At 46.7% G+C, this 21619-nt stretch overlaps 1 protein-coding gene across 1 annotated transcript in view; it reads right to left on the bottom strand.

The window, feature by feature from the left end:
• The window catches only part of DDAH2 (DDAH family member 2, ADMA-independent), a 28988-nt gene extending 8911 nt beyond the window's left edge, over positions 1-20077 (bottom strand). The window contains exons 1-2 of the mRNA XM_066617738.1: positions 19790-20077; positions 3174-3482 (exon numbers count right to left, since the gene is read on the bottom strand). Of these exons, the coding sequence (XP_066473835.1) occupies positions 3174-3479 (306 nt within the window). The 5' untranslated portion in view covers positions 3480-3482; positions 19790-20077. The remainder of the gene's footprint in view (positions 1-3173; positions 3483-19789) is intronic.
• Positions 20078-21619: the final 1542 nt, after the last annotated feature.

Genomic DNA, 21619 nt, shown 5'->3' with positions numbered 1-21619 from the left:
CAAATGCACCAGTCCTTGGGATCCAAGTCAAGAAAATGGTTTGCTATCCTGGCGTGCTCCAACTATAGCTAGTTTAACAAACCATAGTTCCGAGTTTGTTCTAAAAGTGCAAGCAAAATCTTTCACTTTCCTCTTGGAAGCTAGTGGTGGTACTGGGAGATGAGAGCTGTGAGCCTACAGTTCCCTTAACACTAAATCCAAGATATTTAGATACCTTAGCATTAAACCACAGTACTAAATCATGGTTTAGCATTGTGTCTCAACCAGATCTGCATGACCTTTATCTGATCTGTTCTTTGGTTTCATCTTTATTCCACAGAGACTTCTAGGCTGCTCTTATTTCACTAACGATTCATAGATCTCCTGACATAGAAACTAAATTTCACTTTTCGAGGCCGCAGTGCGGATGTACTATGTGGCTGATAATGTCAACACTTTTTTTGTGTAGAACCTTGCGGCTGCTTTTCATCTTTTGTCCTATCCCCGAGATATTTGTGTGGGGGGGGTTTTCCCTTGACAGTTTATTACATGTTTTAGTTATTCATTCCTGAATCCTGTAGTTTCTTCTTACACATTTCTATACCGCACTATCTACTGTTTTCCCAGGGTAGTTTACAAAAATATCAGATGGGCACGCAGTAAAGAAACTTCAATTACAGAATCAAAACAGCACTGGAACCAGCAACACATACCTTAAAAAACTGGGAGAATACGAAAGTCTTCACCTGGTGCCAAAACAGTAACTATGTGGTTGCAAGGTGGACTTGCCTAGGAAGGGAATTATTAAAGTAGAGGACCCTCTCTCCAATCACCACCTTCTCACCCTGCCTCCAGTGAAGGGGCACCAATTAATATGAGAACAGATGTTCATTCAGGTCACCAAGCCCCAAAGTGAAGAATGTCTTTGAAGTAGCAGCAGCACTCTGAATTGTGCTCAGAAATGGACCAGGAGCTAGTGAAGTTCCCACCCACGCACCCAAACACCAGTGAGATGTGTCTCCAGTGCTCAATCCAGGTTCATCAAGCTGGCAGAAGACGCTCTGAGATACATCCAGTGACAAAACTGAATCTAGGTAGTTTGCCCCCAAATAGGCAAACCAGACCTTTCTCCATCACTCATCCAGAGAACCCTTCTTGTCAGGCCTCAGCTTAGGCCCTCATCCAACCAGTGACTGACTCCAAACACTGATTCAGCAGTTCCTCTGAGTCAGATGAAAAAGAGCAATGGAGAAGTATACTGTCAGCATGTTGGCGACACCACAGCTCAAATCCCTGGGTGACCTTTACAAGCAATTTCTTGTAACATTTACTTATTATAATTGGCTCTTTAAAAAAAACAAACCTCTTCTACTAAGGTATACTAGGATTTCAGGAACAGAGAGGTCACTCCTTTCAACGACCAAGAGTCACTTCACACAGGTCAGCATTTCTTACACAGAGTAATTCCTTGGACACTGTCCATGTAGTCGCATCATGTGCAGTGAGTGAACATTGGTCCATACCACATGGGAACCAATTCAGGCCTCCCCTAGTGCATTCACAAGGTGAAAGACATGTACACTCATCGAGACACAATACTGTACACAGAAATTGCCACCTTGTCATTCTCAAAACTTCCCGCAATTGTTTCAGCACCCCTGAGCCCGCACAAAGTTGCTGACCAGTCAGAACGTCTTAGCCAGCGGCCACAGCACAAGATGCAGCATTAAGGGAAAGTATGTGGTGTTCCGTTTCCTTTTAGTTGTCTTACTTTCTATAAAGTGCACATTCATGGACACTCTGCACATGCTCAAAGGGACTTGGTAGTTGAACTGATTTTTTTTTTTTAAGTTGCAGAAATAATTTCTGACACGTTCTGAAACATATTTCTGTTAAAGGGCTTAAGGTAAAGCTCCAAGGGAAAACACACTCTGGGTACGCTCAGGAGATACTCAAGCTGTTCGCAGTTTTGAGAACAAAAATGGGAAAACTTAAATACACAATATTTCTTCAATGAGAGCAGGACAGATTCTCTCAGAAGCTGCTCTAACGCTGAAGAGAGCATTTGATTTTTTAAATATATCTACTAAAAAGGGCAGAACAAGCAGAAATACTTCCTCGGACCTTAACTTGGAATCTGTTTTTGTCCAATGCAGTTAATTTAGGAAAGGATGTGTATACAGGGCCTTGCCTCTGTAAGGGGAGCCAATGACTCCCCAGAGCTTAGGTGGGGTGTGTACACATGCTCCGATATTCAGTAAGGAACACTGAGAGAGGTCATGAGGGGTAGATGAGGCATGATTCCAATTGCTGAGGCAACTAGTCAGGCAGCTGGTCATTGCTCCAGAGTTGAGGGTGGGATTAATCCCAGAGGCTCCTGCAGATGGGACCTGCTATTGACAGGGTTTAACAAACAGCTCAGCTACTACTGCCTGCCTCTCTCTGAAATCAGGAATCCTGGAGCAGGGCTATCCACCAACTAGACCCCACTGACTCCCAATTTCCAATCAAATAGCCTACAGGCCCTTATATACCTTCCAAGAACTCAAAGTGTCCTGGCTTCCAATTCCCACACAAAACTCAGGATGTTCAACCTCTGAGCTCCCTACCCACCATTCCAGGTCACTAGACCGCAGTTTCCTCAACGCAACCACAGCGGATGATACAGTGACTTTTGATGGAACCACAGAGGTTTTGAAATTTCTAGTGCTTAAGGCTGCAAAGTGAAGCTTTAAAATGTGCATGGCTGCTACTGCCTCAGAATATTCCAGAAGTTAAAAACTGGAGAGGGACACAAGAGTCAGGTGCCTCAGTGCTCTCCACAGCTCTTAGTTTCTCCCCAAAGCTAGCAAATAAAATTAAGCAAAACCAAACATACAAACCTAATTAGACTTAAAGAGTCTGAATAATGGAAGAATTTGGAAGAAAGGAATTTTCTTTTTTATGCTATGTATCCATAGCTGTCCCCTGAATCAAGCCATATATTTTAGCAACTGGGTGAACAACAAAGTGACATGCAACCTAAATTCTCTAACAGTTTGCGTAAGTTCCCTCCAGGTGACGGGTAGGAATGTTTCAGGAGACAGACAGGCATATACTCAGGAAGACTAGTAACTTTTGTAGATTCCTTTGGAAAAATTTATCAAGGCACCTAAATACAGATTGACCACCCTTGAGTCACAAATCAAGATTACCTCATCCCGACGTGATGGCACCCAGGGACGTGTGAGGAGCGCTGTGTCTCCCTGTATCACAGCCAGATCCCCCACCAGCGTTGAACACGGAAGGTCTTCGTCCGCCGCCAGCTCAATGACTTGCAGCCCTAGCTTCTGGCGCAAGATGCCCGTGTAGACCCCATACTGACGGTGAGCCTTGGCCAGGTCCACTGGCTCAGTCCCGCCATTGGAACCCTCTGCGGTAGTATTTGCTGTGCCGAAGGATGAAGGGATGCAGCGGACAATGGCATGTGTGTACTTGCCAAAAGAGGAGATGCTGGCCATGGTCTGGAAGAAAAGAGAAAAAGGAATCATACCATGACCTGTAGAACATGAATCTCTCCACGCAGTTAATGCTGAATCCAGGGTTGGCCCATTCATGAGGCCAACTGAAGATGTTGCCTCAGGCAACAGACTGGTGAGGGAGTGCCTATCTCTGTCTGCCTCCTTCTCTCTTTCTTTTCCTTCCACTCCCTGGACGAGAAAATAAAGAGGGAGATGGAGAGGAAGAAGAAATGTGGAGGGGAGGGGAGTTCTGAGCTGAGACATTGGAGAGTGGGAGGGGCAGAGACTGGCACATCACTGGGTAAGGGAAGGCAGCATTTGGCTTGCTGCCCCAGGAGGTCTTAGGCTGGCCCTGGCTGAATCACACCAACAAGTCTTCCACTGGTTTTGTGACTGGTTACCTTCCAATCCTGTACCCAGAGAATCAGCAAGAAACACCAGCAGCACAAACCCAGGAGAAATCACACTAGCAGTCAAGCATTCTGCTGATTCAGAAGTGGTGAGGGTGTCATTGTGTTCTGGCTGACAGACAGAGATGGATTCAGAGGACCTTATGCTTGCAACACCATGTGTTCTACTGCTGCGCTATGGGCTATTCCCACTTAGGCTGAGAGCCCTCCAGTGACAATGATAGATGGAACTTTAAACGAAATTGCTGTTTACTGCTGTGAACACACAGGTTGAGGGGTATGAACAAACATTTTCATTCCACATCACATCAGAAACTGTCTTGCAGGGAGCCAGACTGCAGGGGTTCACCGAGCCCAGTGCTGTCTGGAGATGCTGGTGACCGACCTTAGGATTTCCGTGCTATGAACCCTCCATCGCTACGGAGGCAAGTTCCAGGAAAGGGATGGGACAGTCCCCTGCCTATGATCCCCAAGGGTTGGGGAAAGCGACATCCTACTTTCCCCTCCAGACTGTGTCTAAGAAAGCATGCATCTGTCACCACTGTGAAGTACAACTGCAAATCTAAGCAGAGTGGCTGAGTGCGCCCACGTGCGTATGTACGTACAGACTTCTGGGAATCCTGTTGCAGATCACTTTCCCTTGCATTTAAGTCACATGGCTGGACTCAGCCTTGTGCAAGTCCCCGAACAATTGCTCCATGCTTCCACCAGCCCCAGCTTTTCCGAGTGGTTGCTAACAGGCTTCCTAAGGCCAAGCAGTAATACCAGAGGGCAGAGCTACATCTCACCCCAGAGCCAAGATGATTAGGTAATTGCTTCTACAAGAAAGCCAATCAACTGATCAATGCCCTGCACACAGGGACAAACAGGGATACGTGCATCCATAAACCACTCCACACAAGTTCAAGCATTAGTCCTTGGCAGCACATTCAGCTTTCTTTGACACACACAAATCAGCACACAAGTTTCTAAACACACAAGTCTGTTAAGATAAGCCTGAAATACTTATGAAATGCTAAATAAAATCTCAGCCACCAGAGATGGGGCCAAGTACATAGCTGTGAAGCTGCTGCTTACAAAGTCAATTGGTCCATTTTGCTCAGTATTATCAACACGGACTGGCAGCAGCACTCTAGGGATCAGACAAGAAGGTTTTTCTCTGCCCTCCCTGGAGAACCCAGGGACAGAAGCTGAGACCTTCTGCATACAAAGCAGGTGCTCCACTGCACTGCAGCCCCTCCCCAAATTGGATTTAGTAGCAGAATTTCTACAAGTGAAGGACTGCAGAGCTCCTTGGTTTCCCCAATGAATACAAATTTTGAGACATACAAAGTAATGCAGGGAATGGATGGAGTGAATGGAGGGATGCTCTTTTCCCTCATACATCATCAAATCTGGGGTCATCCATTAAAATTGAGTGTTGGGAGAGTTAGGGCAGACAAAAGAAAGTATTTCTTTACCCAGTGTGCAATTAGTCTGTGGAACTCCTTGCCACATGATATGGCAGCGTTTCTCAAACCATGGGTCGGGACCCACTAGGTGGGTCGTGTCAATTTCAGGTGGGTCCCCATTCTATTCAATATTTTATTTTAATATGTTGGACTTGATGCTACCATGCGATGTGACTGCATTTGGGGAAATGTTACGGACTTGTACTTTTAACAAGCTACTATATATATGATTTTAACAATGACAGTAAATGGGACTTACTCCTGGTTAAGTGTGAGAAGGATTGCAGGCTAGGATTGTCAAAAAATTTTCCTGCTTGATGATGTCACTTCCGGTCATGACATCACTTCTGGTGGGTCCCAAAAGATTCTCACAGATAAAAAGTGGGTCCCGGTGCTAAATGTGTGAGAACCATTGGGATATGGTAATGGCATCTGGCCTGTATGCCTTTAAAAGGGGATTGGACAAATTTCTGGAGAAAAAGTCCATCATGGGTTACAAGCCATGATGGGCATGTGCAACCTCCTGATTTTAGAAGGAGGCTACTTCAGAATGCCAGAGGCAAGGGAGGGCACCATGATGCAGGTCTCTTGTCTTGTGTGCTTCCTGAGGCAACTGGTGGGCCACTGTGAGGAAGCTGGACTAGATGGGCCTTTGATCTGATCCAGTGGGGCTCTTCTCATGTACTAGCAATGCAATCCTCTGTCTACCCAGAAGTAAATCCCACCAAGTGTAATGGGAATTAGGGTGCAATCCTGACCAACTTTCCAGCACTGACTTAGCTGTGCCAATGCGGCATGCACTGCATCCTGCAGTGGGGAGGCAGTCAAGGGGGCCTCTTTAAGGTAACGGCATGTTTGTTACCTTACCGTAGAGCTGCTTTGCAATTAGGTCAGCGCTAAAAAGTTGGTTAGGATTGAGCCCTTACTCTCAGGTTAAGTGTGTGTTATTAAGAATACTGATATACCGCTTTCCAACCAAAGTATGTAGTTCACAAAGCGGTTTACATAATAAAAATCAACCATTGGTTCCCTGCCCCCAAAGGGCTCACAATCTTAAAAAAAAAAAAATACATAAGAGACACCAGCAAAAGACACTATGCTGGGGCGAAGAGAATCAGCTGCTCTCCCTAAATATAAGAGGACACCACTTTGCCTCTTTGCCCAGTTAGCAAGGATAAAGGAGTGCAGCCCAAGAGAATCAAAATTATTTAGGCAAACTAATCAAAAGTACTTAGAATACAGAATTCAGTTATTCTTGGCACAGCATCTGATACACCTCAGGACAGAACATTGTTTTGTTTGTTCAGCGCAGAGTAAATACACTGAGGGTCCAATCCTATCCAATTTTCCAGCTCCGGTGTAGCCATAACACAACCCTGTGGTAAGGGAACACATATTCCCATAGCTTGAGAATGCCCCAGTGATTGCCTCTCCATGATAGGATGCAGCACACACCCCACTGGCACACCTACACCAGCACTGGAAAATTGGATAGGACTGGGTCCTAAAGTTCCTTCCCAAAATTCCCTCATTTCCTAATTTTAGAGGTCCAAATACCTTTTCCAAGCTGAGCCAATGCAGGAAGAACCGTCCAGGGTTCTGGGTCTTTCTTTCAAGGTTTGTACAAGGCTTGAATAACCTGCCAAAGGTTCAGTACTGCACTTCCCACATGTCTGAGGCATGTTGATTAAAAAAAAAAAAAAGCAATCTGGATATGACAGCATGTGTGATCACATCAAGGTTCTTTCTGAGTAGTGTTTCACTGGCATGCACAAGTGCTCCTGGTCAAATGCCAGAAAAAAAAATGATCTTTGTACGATATAGTAACACTCCAATTGTCCGGCACCCAATTTTCCAGCACTTGTATTTATTTTCAGTCTTTGTGCTCACCTTTTCCAGAGTACACCTAGTACAAAAATGTTATTAAAAAATTAAAGCAAGACTATCCTCCATCAGTAAATCTGCCCTTGCCCCTTGCTATTATGGGATGTGGGGATACAGGCAGAGCCGGCTCACACAAACAGCCACTGCAGTTACCCCCTTAGGGAAAGGTGCACTCATCTGGCAAGATCCTAATTAGCTCATTCCAGGATGAGCCCTCCTAGGCAACAGTGTGGTCAGGTGTGCCTCTTGATGAGGTTGGCCTCAAGAAACCAACGAGTCACAGCATCCCAGCACCAGATCCATAGAAGACAAGAAAGACAGCTAGTCATAAGAAGAGCCCTGCTGGATCAGGCCAAAGGCCCATCTAGTTCAGCTTCCTGTATCTCACAGTGGCCCACCAAATGCTTCAGGGAGCAGCAAGATACAACCTGCATCCTGGTGTCCTCCCCTGCATCTGGCATTCTGAGGTCGTCCATCTCTAAAATCAGGCTGTTGCACATGCCCATCATGGCTTGTAACCCGTGACAGACTTTTCCTCCAGAAATTTACCCAATCCCCTCTTAAAGGCATCTAGGCAGGATTCTAATTCCTTCTTTTGCATTTCCTTCTCCAGTTCAATTCCATCTTTTACAAACTTCCAGATCAAGAAGTCTATCTTGTTTTCATCCATAGCTACTTCTCAAACAGCGTTACAATATTCTCCACATCAGCTTCCCCAGTAAGGAACATAAGCTCGGGTCTCTTTTGTCACATTAGTGAACACTATCATGTTAGCATTATAAATATTTCTTTGGGGAAGGGAGGAGGATCACCCACTTGCCTAAACTCCTACCCGTGCTACTCCCCCTCGTGCCATTATTCCCTTTGTCCTCCACCTATAATTAATAATAAATAGGCACTAACTGCATAAGGAGATTCGTCAACAAAATAATGAAGGCTTTGTGCCCCAAGAGCTTACAATCCAGACTACAAAGAAGGCAACAGAGGAGGGGTTGGGAAAGACATCAATAAACTTGCGATAGGTCCCAATGAGAAGCAACCACACCGCTGAGATGTGGCCAAATTTCACTTTCATGGAGATGTGGTCAAAGTAAATGCCCACTTCCTGATCAGCTGTGGAGGTTCTAGTCCAAGCTATTCTGCTGGGCTTGTGCAGATTCTGATGGATTATTCTTTACTGATCCCTTTCCGTAAGGAGATTTCCTGGGCAAAATGTTATCAACTGGCTACCTGCTTTCCCAAATCTCTGAATGAGTTTCCCTCTTGAGGACAACATTCTGGCTGGATTGATTTTTTTTTTTTAAACTCCAAGCAAGCAGGAGAAAGATCAAGTTCATCAACTGGATACACCTCCCTACAATCAGTTCCTTCCTTTCTGGTTTCTGTGCTTTAATCAGCGGATCCAGTTAATTGCTTCTCGGTGTCAGCTCTAACTGATGAATCTTTTCTTCTACAGAGTCTCCAGGAACATTACATTCCCAAAGAGTCAGGAAGTTAATGAAAACTCCTCCTTAGTCAGGAAATGAACTGAAGTGCTTATTGCATCGATAAACAGAAATGTAGATCCACAGGATTTGGTTAGGTTAAAACAGCAGCATCTCCAACCTCAAAATAATACAAGAAGAGCCCCGCTGGATCAGGCCAAAGACCCAGCTAGTCCAGCTTCCTGTATCTCACAGTGGCCCACCAAATGCTTCAGGGAGCACACAAGACCACAGACACAACCTGTGTCCTGGTGCCCTCCCCTGCATCTGGAAATCAGAGGCAGCCTTTTTCTAAAACCAGGAGCTTGCATATGCCTACCATGGCTTGTAACCCATGATGAACTTCTCCTCCATAAATTTGTCCAATTCCCTCTTAAAGGCATCTAGGCAATATGCCATCACTATTTCCTGTGGAAAGGAGTTCCACAGACTAATTACATGCTGGGTTAAGAATATTTTCTTTTGTCTGTCCTAACTCTCCCAACACTCAACTTTAATGGATGTCCCCTGATTCTGGTGTTACATGAGAAAGTGATGCACACTTACGCACAGGGTGTCACAATTCCACTTGCCATAGCAAGCCACTGCCCTTGGGCAAGATGACAAGCACCAACCTTGGAGCTATAGAAGTGTGTGGGGAGTGTCCCCAAAGTAGTGCAGCAATCCTGGCCCTGGACCTAGCTCCAAGGTTGGGGAAAAGGCTGGCAGTTCAGATCCAGGAAGATCCAGGTTCAAATCTTCACTCAGCTATGAAGCTTTCTGGGTGACCTTGGGCCAGTCACTATCTCTCTGCCTCACCTACCTCACAGGGTCGCTGCGAGGACAAAAGGAAGGGAGAAGCTATGTACACCACCCTGAGATCCTTGGAGGAAGGGTGGGATGAAAACGTTAAACAAATTTGCACCCATCTTTCTCCTCCTTTCTCTTCCACTCCACAACAGGGTTGTTGTGAGGATAGAAGGAATGGGAAGAGCCATGCACACTGCCCTGTACTTGGAGATATGATGGAAATAAAATGTGAAAAATAATAAAGTTATGGACCTGGATAAGCAGTACAATACATACCTTTCACGCAGAAGGTCCTAGGTTCAACCCCCGGTACCTCCTGTAGGGAGGATGGGGTAAGAGATGATAGCAAAAGCCACTGAAGACAAACTACTATTCTGAGTAGACAGCACTAGAATAGAAAGACCAGTTGTCTCACAATAATACAGCTTCCTACTGTTGTGGTATTAGTTTGACCTTACTCATACTTTATTAAGAAAGGCCCATTACAGTCACATGCTTTCAAAACATGCCTAAATAGTATCTGAAAGCCCAGCAGGCATAAATCCTACTCACCCCTCATAGGGTCAAGGTCAAAAAGATCTCCTTAGCTATCAATTCTACTGAGATTTACACGCAAAGCTGAGAAAACCATTTGTCTAGCTCTGTTCTTGGACAAGCCCTCTTTTGTTTCCACTGCTCAGAAACAAGAATGCACTGCTAGCAGACGAAAATGTATGCAACGGGAAAGCTAGCACAAATCAACATTAATCTTGGTGGCATGAAAGAAGCTAGTTTTAAAATAATTTTACTAACCCAACCAATTAATCAAATAAAACCCTTTCAACTAATCGAAAAGGTGCCACCAATGAACCAGGCATCCAAGTTCCTAAAAACCGTTGCATACAAAAAAAATATGGACAAGAGGTACAATTTTAAAAGAGGCATTCCCTTGTGTAAGAAACCAACAGAATTCCTCTTCTAAGATGGTGGCTGATGTAATATATCCATGCCCTTTTAGTAATAGGGGCCTGGCAAGGATGCCAAAACAGGCCAAGGCTGGCACAAGCCTGAACCAGCTGTACATCTGAACTGCCTCCCTTTCAAGAAACAGCAGGATGGTGTCATATGCTTCATAGCATAATTTTTGAAGGATGCGTACAAATTGACATAATTTGAGTGTGAAAGTGTACTCAATGTTATGTTGTTGAACAATCTTTGGAATGGCATTCAGTCAAAACCAGCTGTGTCTGTTTGCAGCAGAAGCTGGTTATGCAAAACACTGACTGGCTGGTATACAGTCATGAACCCACTCACCAGCACATTTTTCTTAACTTTTTTTTTTAAATTAACTGACTGCATTTTTGCCCCTTTAAAGATGAAACAAACATTCAGTTGAATAAACTTACAGGTGTGAAACATTTTAAGAAGAAGGCAGCCAACCCACTTGAAGTGTAAGAGAGATGTAACAACCAAAGCAGGATTTGAATGGCTAGTAATTGTATCTCTGAAACGCACTGTGAAAGCCAGAGGAAAGCCAGTTGGGGGGGGGGGGGGGAGAAACCCCAAAAATGTAGTGCAAACTGTTTTACAGTGTACTGTATTCATGCACCCCAGTTTTAGTTTATATTTATTTTATCTGTACTATGGATTTCTTGTGACCTATAGCCAGAACATTGTATGTTCTGTGCTGAGAGAGAGAGAGAGAGAGAGAGAAATGATGCTGTGACAATCTGTATGTGTTAGCTATGTTTAGGTTGCTTTATTGCCAAAAAGACCCTCAAGTCAACGTCTAACTCAACACAGAAACATTGCAATAAAATATATATATCAATATGCAATTTAAAATAAGGCACAATCAACAGAATCACCAGCAAGAAATCTAAGCAATAGCCAAAAACTAGGAGGGGGGGGAAACAACCCAAAATTATAATGCCTTAAACTAAGCATCAAGAAGCCTGTGAGGTGGAGTCATTCCCAAGGAGGGTGTTCTGCCACCCCTGAAAAGACCCTGCACTATACTCCCACCAACCAGATCTCAGAGGGTGTCAAAACACGGTTGCAATCTTGCTTCTGTGATAAGCTAGCCAGTCCCACTCAGCCTCAACATTCCTACCTGCGATATGGGGATAACCCCACTTCCTTGCCTCACAGGGCTATTTTGAGCACCACATCAAGAGCTTTGCACATTCAGAAAACATTCATACAGTGCTATAAATAATAATTCTTACTCCTACCTTGAAAATCCTCCTCTGGCTTCCCCAGCACTGCCTACACACTCTCTTCCGTATTTCTAGAGCCCCCCTCCAATATCAAGGCCAGCCCACACAAACCCCAAACGGTACACATCCACTTCCCATACACTGCATTCAATTACCTTGCAGTAACCTGTCCTGCACTGGCATCTGAAGCAGGTTGGTCAGCACCCTGATCCCTAACAGCCTCCTTCTGTAACACTTCATCTGGCTGTACTCTTAACTGTTGCAAGTCAAACTTCACATTTACTATTTGGAGAAGCAGTTACAGCAATGATTTCCAACCTCTATGGTCTTCTATATGGTCTTTGCCTCTTGTGATGTCACTTCCAGCATCTGAGACACTCTTCTGGGTTCTGCAGCTCTTGTTTGTAGGGTAACTGTCTGTAGTAACGAACTGTCTGTCCTCCTTTCTCCTCCAGCCAGCAGAGACAGAGGGTCAGACAATTCTTTACTACAGACAGTTGCCCTACCGAGCTGCAAAACCCAGAAGGGTTTTTCAGCTACTTTAAACTGCTATGCTGCAAACTCCAGCAGTATACCTATGAACATTCATGGCACACCAATGTACCATGGCGCACCAGTTGAAAATCACTGAGTTACAGAGATTTTTAGACAACTTCCTAAAACAAATTACAGTACTTTTAGAAAACGGGGACAATCAAAGATCTGGAGACACCAGAACCAGGGGACATCCACTAAAACCAAGCGTTGGGAGAGTCAGGACAGACAACAGAAAATATTTCTTTACCCAGCATGTAATTAGTCTGTGGAACTCATTGCCACAGGATATGGTGATGGCATCTGGCCTGAATGCCTTTAAAAGGGGATTGGACAAATTTCTGGAGGAAAGTCCATCACAGGTTACAAGCCATGATGGGTATGTGCAACCTCCTGATTTTAGAAATAGGCTACTTCCAAACGCCAGATGCAAGGGAGGGTACCAGGATGCAGGTCTCTTGTTGTCTTGTATGCTCCCTGAGGCATCTGGTGGGCCACTGTGAAATACAGGAGGATGGACTAGATCAGGGGTGCTCAATAGGTGGATCGCGATCTACCGGTAGATCGCGAGGCAAAATGAGTAGATCGCGGAGTGCCGGCCCCCCCCTTCAGGTGCCTCTGGGAGGAAACGCCGGGAGTAAGGCCCATTGTACTCAATGGGGCTTACTCCCAGGTAAGTGTGGCTAGGATTGCAGCCTCACAGCCTAATCCTAGGCATGTCTACTCAGGAGTAAGTCCTGTTATACTCAGTGGGGCTCAAGGTACACCAACATACATTGTACACATAAATGTTATATGTTATGATGGCGCAAACATTGTAAAAAAAACTCTGGTAGATCTCCGGGCCTTGCTGGATTTCAAAGTAGCTCTCGAGCCAAAAAAGTGTGAGCACCCCTGGACTAGATGGTCTTTTGCCCTGATCCAGCCAGGCTTTTCTTATGTTGGTTGAAGGAAAAATACCTCCTTTTAAAAAGGGGGAGGGGGAAAATGCGGCTCATCCTTATAGAAGGGGTTGTGGCTCAGTGGCTGAGCACCGTCATTGTGTGAAGATCCAGGCTCAACCCCTGGACCCTTCAGGGAGGGACAGGGGAAGTCCACAATCTGAAATCCTAGAGAGCCACTGCCCGCCAGTACAGACCATATTGACCTAGATGGACCAACAATATCTCAGTACAAGGCAGCTTCTACTGCTCACCCTGACACAGGATGGCCTTGGGCTAAAGCAAACCATTTCAGGAGCATTATTGTTTGGTTCTTCCAAGCATTCCCTCGGGCTCATCTCAGATGTCAACTTGGTGCACAGATGGTTATGGTCAAGACAGCATTTTTTTCAGTTAATCTCCAAACACAGCAGGGGAAAGAAGCCTCTTCAACCCAGCAGAGCCCTTATCTCAGTTCGGAGACGAGCCTGGTCAGGTCAAAATACAGCAACCGACAGCACTTCCTTTGTAACTTGGGTTGTCGTGGCAAAACAAAAAGATCACACAAAAAAACTCCAACATTTTACAGGAGGAAAACCCTTTTCAACCAGACTTGCGAGCACTCCCTAGTTCCTCTGTGGGATTGGTCTTGCAAATCGCCAGCAGAGGTCAATGGGGGTCACTGACGGAGGCCATCTTGCAGCTGGGGGCGTTCACAAAAGGAAACCGGGACCCCGCAGAGGAAGGCATTCCAGCCAGGGGGAGCAGCCAGGATGCGCTAAGGCGGAAAAAATGTAACACATGTTTCCATTTACATTTATGTTGGAGGGAGAGAGAGAAAAGACAGGCACAGAGGAAAAGAAAAACAATGAGATCGGCGAGCAGAGGCGCATAGAAAGCCACATCGTCTTGTGACTCTACGCAGAACTGTGGCTGCCCCCCCCCAAAAAAAAACACAGCGAAGCAAAAAGAACTCTCAAGAGCCCTCAGGAGATCAGGTCTGGGGGGTTTTAAGAGTGGGAAGGGGACACAGTTTGGAGGGCCTTAGGAGTCTCCAGAATACTTCTATAAGCCTGAATGGAGCAGGTTGGGAGAAGGACAGACGCCAAGTTTCACGGGGCTTGAAAAAGGGAGGAGAGGTAGCTGCTGGAGAACTATCCATTCAACAGGCCTCTATGAAACTTCTGGAAGGGCTGCAGCTCACTGGTTGAGCATCTCCTTTGCATGCAGAAGGAGCTGGGCTGTCAGTGGCGTAGCTACAGAGGGCAGCATGGTAAGTACTGCATGCTCCATGCAAGGTGTCATGTAAGTGGCTTCTCCCACTCACCGTTGGAGCCATTCTGGGCAGCAACGGCAACAAGCAGGAGATGCCATTTGGCTCAGCAAGTGCCTGTGCATTGCCAGTACTTACTGCACTGCCACCCCCCAAAGCTATGCCACTGGGCTCAGCCCCTTGCATCTCTGGGTGGGAAGACCAAGAAAGGCCACAGTAGATAACACTGGACAAGATGGACCAATGAGCTAACTCAGGATTGAGCCAACATTGAAGGCTTGCCTGTGTGGCTCAGTTAGAGGAAAACTACATCATTCAACCTCTGGTCATTTTAGTGGTGTGAAGCCAGGTTCCCCTTGGCCCTGTCTCTCAGGCCTAAACGTCTGTGCACAAAGGCACACAAAGCTGTCCAAGGGTTAATTTACTTTTTCAGACCTAAAAGGATCCTTTTCATTTTCAATCATTTGAAAAAGACTCCACCTATCTGGACCTTACAGGAGTTCCATAGGACCGGAGAAGATAACCATGTTATCCTACACAGACGTGTGACATATAGTATTACCACACCCTGAGTGTGTCTTCGCTTTTAAGCCCCACTGTTTTTCAGGCTTTTGTTCTCTGTTCCCACACAGACATCTGTCAACGGAGGATAACACATTATGCATCAGACAAAAGCCTACAATAAAATTGTGAGTTTTTACAGTGTCAGAAGGACTTTTCCACGTTATTCAGGCGACAATTGCAGCCTGACTGTTTAAAGCCTTCATCGTGTGAAGACTTGCCGTGAGAAAATCGACAAGGAAGAAAAAGCTGCCACGCAACAAGAGTAACACTTAAGAAGTTGTCTGAATTCCCACATGTGCCCAGACATTATACAACACCAGTGGTCTGCAACCAGAAACAACAAGTGAATCAGGTCCTAATCCAAACTGGGTCGCAGCAGTGGCGCTACCAGCATTTCATTTATGCAGAGCAGAATCGAAGACTTTTAGAGCTAGAAGGGATCTTGGAGGTTATCTAGTCTAACCCCCTGCTCACTGCTACGCAGAGTGCTGCAGTTGTTTTAAAGAGAAAATGGGAGGGTGACCAGTTCCAATGGAAGAGAGGCCTCCTCAAGTTTGGACAGCTGTATAGAAGAGGGAATTTTCGTTGGTGCAACTTTTCTCACTCCTACATAACAAGCGACACCTGCCAAATATTCCCTATTCCATGAAACTACTAGAACTGTAGGAAACTGGAACCCTATTCAGACATTATTAAAACATCTGGAACCAGCATCCACAAGAACATGCTCTTAAAACCCCAACACATCATGTAAGCAACCCTCCCCCCATAACCACAAATTTGTCTTTAGCAACAGATTCTGTCCAGCATTCTGTATCAAGGTAAGAAACCTAAGGACAGCCCCACTGGATCAGGCCAGAGGCCGCTTCGTGTAACTCACAGTGGCCCACCAAATGCCTCAGGGAGCACACAAGACAACAAGAGAACCTGCATTCTGATGCCATCCTTTGCATTTAGCATTCTGAGGTATTTTTTTGTATTGGCAACCTTCAGTCTCGAAAGACTATGGTATCGCGCTCTGAAAGGTGGTTCTGACACAGCGTCTAGTGTGGCTGAAAAGGCCAATCCGGGAGTGACAATCCCTTCCACACCGGGAGCAAGTGCAGTCTGTCCCTGGTCTGTCTCCCTGGCTATGGGCCTTCCTTCTTTGCCTCTTAGCCTCAGACTGTTGGCAAAGTGTCTCTTCAAACTGGGAAAGGCCATGCTGCACAGCCTGCCTCCAAGCGGGCCGCTCAGAGGCCAGGGTTTCCCACTTTTTGAGGTCCATCCCTAAGGCCTTCAGATCCCTCTTGCAGATGACCTTGTATCGCAGGTGTGGTCTACCTGTAGGGCGCTTTCCTTGCACGAGTTCTCCATAGAGGAGATTCTTTGGGATCCGGCTATCATCCATTCTCACGACATGACCAAGCCAACGCAGGCGTCTCTGTTTCAGCAGTGAATACATGCTAGGGATTCCAGCACGTTCCAGGACTGTGTTGTTTGGAACTTTGTCCTGCCAGGTGATGCCGAGGATGCGTCGGAGGCAGCGCATGTGGAAAGCGCTCAGTTTCCTCTCCTGTTGTGAGCGAAGAGTCCATGACTCGCTGCAGTACAGAAGTGTACTCAGGACGCAAGCTCTGTAGACCTGGATCTTGGTATGTTCCGTATTCTGAGGTAACCCACTTATAAAATCAGGAGGTTGCACATACACATAATAGCTTGTAATTCGTGATGAACTTTTCCTCCAGGAATTTGTCCAATTCCCTTTTAAAGGCATCTATGTCAGATGCCATCACCACATCCTGTGGTAAGGAGTTCCACAACCTAACTACACTAACTACAAGGATCTCTCCCTGAGTACAGTGTTTGCTGTTCCAGACAGGCCAAACATTGTAGTCTCAGTTGCCAAGCTTTCAGAGTATGTTCTTGGGGATGCTGTGCCTGGGTATAGCTTCCACATCTTAATAATGTCTGAATAGAGCCTTGTTCTCCTTTGCCTTTGGTACCTTAGAGACCAAAGCAGAGAAGAGGGACACGTATTGTTCCAAATTCACAGTGAATCTCGTATTGGAAAAGTTTCACAAAGTAATCACAGTGAATTTGGAAAAGTTTCTAAAGACCACTATTTTTATTTATACCACTGCACTTACAACAGAATTCCCAGGGTGGCTTATAAAAATTCCATTAAAACACACAGCACAAATAAACCACAATTACAAGAATTAACACAGTAAAACCAGCCGTTGTTAATTATATTTGCATGGACACTTGCCTCAAAAGGCTTTAATTTCCTTTTTTTTCCCCCTTTGCTTGGCCTCGGGAAGAGAGTAGTACGGACACAATGCAAGCTACCTTGGGATGAGATTGCACAAGCAAGGTGCCATCACTAAGAAGGCCCTCTCTAGGGTTACCACCCACCTCATCACAGTTGGCAGAAGGATCTCTGAAGGTGGTCCTGGCACACAGGCAGATTGTGTTTTATAGAATACCTGCTGAATGGTACAGCTACACTCCATCAGACGCAGAAAAAAAAATCACACTTGGACAGTCACACCCTATGCCTATTTATTCTGAAATATGCCCAATGAGACTTACTCTCAAGAACACATATGCAGGGATTGCTATCTAAGTTTGACTTTTTGGCATACTGGCAGCTAAAATGGTCCAACCCACAAGCCCCACCCTCCAACTTCTCTCTTTTTGACAGAAGAGACAGGCAAGCAACATACAGGGCAAAGTGCCAGCCCAAAGGAATGGTCCATCTCTTTCCTTAACCTCTTCCTGCCTTTTCCCATCAGAAGAAGAAAAGGCCTCAGCAAGACTTTGCTTTTTTCACACCTAATCTGCAACAAAGCAGCACTAGCAGGAGCCACCATAGAGCTCAAATTTTAGTCTTCAGCGTCCTCAGGACAGGTATGTGCATGGACGGTGCTACAAAAGCACATGGATAACAACAGAGCCTGCTCACAATTCCCGCGCAACACCTGTTTAACCTTCCAAGACTCCTGCGGTGCTCTGGTTAGAGTCCTTTACTCCAGAGGTAGATTGTCACAGAGTGTGAAACTCCCACATAAAGTTCCTGGAGCAGCAGTTTTGCTAATCAGCTGAAAGGTGACTAAAGCCAGCCTCTCGGGACATTTGGCTCAACACACATTTACCCCACCAGGTGTCATAAAACACAGAGCCAATCAAGAGCGGCAAAGAAACAAAGACATCCAGACAGAACACAAGTCTTGCTGAGAAAAGAAATATGTATGTGTTTCCCACTCATTCATTATTTTATTGCCTGCAGTCCAAGGCTAGAAAGGCGAGAGAATTGGTCCTGACATCCCCAGTCCTTGCCTCTCCCCAGATCAAAGGCAATCCATCAGTCAGAGGGGTTTTTAATACAGCGTTTGGCCAGCAGAAGGGAACAGAATTGGTCATATGGGATCAACCATAATAAACTTTGGATTTTACAAAAATCCCACTCCGCATGTTTGAACTCTGAGTGATAGCAACTCCCCAACCAGCCTCCAAGAAACACCCCACCCATTGTCAGGAAACTATTAAGATAACAGAAGTCTGGGGATCCTGGCAGAACAGGAACATATGAAGCAGCAACAGGCTTAGAAACCACACATGTGCCTACGTAGAGGACTCTTTGCCCTACTGAATCAATCAGGGCTTATGCTGAACCCAGGTTCAACTCCAGAATCCATTTTCAAAGCCACAACCAAGTCCCATCATGAAGAAATTGTTCCTCTGAACATGTGCAGAGTACATTCACTTGCCATTGAAAAATCATAGCCGATCTCCTAACTTTTTAAACATTGAGCACTATCAACACTCTAGTAAGACCGCAGCTTAAAGGTCAATCACTGGAAGGACCTAATGGACCAGAGGCCCACAGTGGTGGGCTGCTGTGAGATACAGGAAGCTGGACTAGATGGGCCTATGGCCTGATCCAGCAGGGCTGTTCTTATGTTCTTATAAGAGATTACTTTAGGATGCTTTGTGTGGGCTAGGGTGCCCTACCCACGTAGATCATAGGGCCTGCGTCCAGGTAACTTCCCTGCAGTCCATTGTAACCCATAGCTATGTTTTTATAAAAGATCCAGGAATCCTGATTCCCACCCCACTCCCCACCATCAAATCCTCACTCCCTCTGGGAGATGGAAGGAGAATTAAAGGATCTTAGCGCCAAACTCCACTTCCTTTCAACCTGCAATCCCACTCCCTAGCCAGCAGAAGCTGGGAGCCCTGGTCCCCGATCCCCCCCCCCCAAAAGACCACACCCCTCCTAGTCTCCCTCCCAGGGGAGTCCTGTCTTCTAGCGACCCCTATTCTGCTAGAGGAGCCTCCCCAACCGGAGGACACCCCTTCCAGCCCAAGCCATGATCTCGCCCGTTTTTAACAAGGACCCAGGAGTCCGGGCTCCCAGTGCTTCCCAGCTGCGCCCGAGGGAAGGTCTCTTCGGCTGCAATCCTAGGCACACTTTTCCTGGGAGTAGGCCCCACTGAAGACAATGGGGCTTACTTCCGGGTAGACCTGCATAGGATTGGGCTGCAAATCCCTAACCTCCCCCCATCCTTCAGGCCTCGAATCCCCCCACCTCGATGCCAGGGGACCTTCTCCATAGTCCCCACCGAAAGAAGGGACCCAGGAGTTCTGAACCCCCCGACCTACTCCCTTGCTACCCCTTGCAGCAGCCCTTTCCCTAGTAGCGCCTCAAAGGGCTGGAACGACCCCCTTCCTTGCTTCCTCCCCCCCCGTCATCTCCTTCTCAAGGACCCCCAGAGTGCATGCTTTCCCCCCCCCCTTGGCTCTCCCTCTGCCTCTTACCTCTCCATCCACCAGGACTCTCCCCCTTGCTGGTAGTCCCCCAAAAATCTGGAGACAGGCGAAGAAGGGTGGAGGCTGCCCCCGATCACCTCCAAAGCAGCAGCCCCACCGCCTCCGGAAGGGGAGCGACTCTTTGCATGCAAGAGCCTGAGCTGTCCCCCAGCGCCTCGGGTGCTGCGATCGCCCTAAACCTTCGTCCCCCCAAAGCAGCAGCTGCTCAGCAAGGGGCGCGCCGGCTTCGCCATTGCAAGTGCAACGCGGGGTTTGGATCGCATTGTCTCTGGGCTGGAGCTGGGAGGGGGAGGGGCCTCCGGAGAGCCACGCCCCTCCGCCCAGGGCTGGCTTAAGAGCACATATTCTTCTCCCTGTTCTTTCTGCTTCTCCATCCTCCAGCCCTGCTCTGAGCCTGCATCACTGCAAACAGAGCTGCTTGGGTGAGGGAGAAGGTGATCACCCTGGTCCATGCCTTTCCAAAGAAGCACTTTCCTTGCACAGAAGCCACACCCTCCTTGACTTGGAAGAGTGGGGAATTTCTTTACCCAGTGTGTCATTCGTCTGTGGAACTCCTTGCCACAGGATGTAGTGATGGCATCTCGCCTGGATGCCTTTAAGAGGGGATTGGACAAGTTTCTGGAGGAAACATCCATCACAGCTTACAAAGCCATGATGGGTATTTGCAGCCTCCTGATTTTAGAGGTGGACTACCTCAGAATGCCATATGCAGAGGAAGGCAACAGAACGCAGGTTGTTGTATTGTGTGCTCCCTGGGGCAATTGGTGGGCCACTGTCAGATACAGGAAGCTGAACTAGATGGGCCTTTGGCCTGATCCAGCAGGGCTCTTCTTATGTTCTTATGTTAATGGGGCTTTTTGTTAACCCATTAAACCAGTGGTTCTCAAACCTTTTAGCACTTTTTAGAATGACCATCTGTCGGGACCCACTGGAACTGATGTCATTAATCTGGAAGTGATGTCATGGCCAGGAGTGACATCATCAAGCAGGAAAATGTTTGAAAATCCAAGGCTGCAATCCTATCCAAACTTACCCAGGAGTAAGCCCCCATTGACTATCATTGTTAAAAGCATATACCTGTACATATGTTGTTGTTGGCAACCTTCAGTCTCGAAAGACTATGGTATCGCGCTCTAAAAGGTGGTTGTGGAACAGCGTCTAGTGTGGCTGAAAAGGCCGATTCGGGAGTGACAGTCCCTTCCACACCGGGAGCAAGTGCAGTCTGTCCCTGGTCTGTCTCCCTCGCTATGGGCCTTCCTTCTTTGCCTCTTTGCCTCAGTCTGTTGGCCAAGTGTCTCTTCAAACTGGGAAAGGCCATGCTGCACAGCCTGCCTCCATGCGGGCCGCTCAGAGGCCAGGGTTTCCCACCTGTTGAGGTCCACTCCTAAGGCCTTCAGATCCCTCTTGCAGATGTCCTTGTATCGCAGCTGTGGTCTACCTGTAGGGTGCTTTCCTTGCACGAGTTCACCATAGAGGAGATCCTTGGGATCTGGCCATCATCCATTCTCACAACATGACCGAGCCAATGCAGGCATCTCTGTTTCAGCAGTGCATGCATGCTAGGGATTCCAGCTCGTTCCAGGACTGTGTTGTTTGGAACTTTGTCCTGCCAGGTGATGCCGAGGATGCATCGGAGGCTGCGCATGTGGAAAGCGTTCAGTTTCCTCTCCTGTTGTGAGTGAAGAGTCCATGACTCGCTGCAGTACAGAAGTGTACTCAGGACACAAGCTCTGTAGACCTGGATCTTGGTATGTTCCGTAAGCGTCTTGTTGGACCAGACTCTCTTTGTGAGTCTGGAAAACGTGGTAGCTGCTTTAC

The sequence above is a fragment of the Tiliqua scincoides genome, chromosome 2 (genome assembly GCF_035046505.1).
Source record: "Tiliqua scincoides isolate rTilSci1 chromosome 2, rTilSci1.hap2, whole genome shotgun sequence".
Lineage (NCBI taxonomy): Eukaryota > Metazoa > Chordata > Lepidosauria > Squamata > Scincidae > Tiliqua > Tiliqua scincoides.
This window is presented reverse-complemented; position numbering and strand designations above follow the sequence as displayed.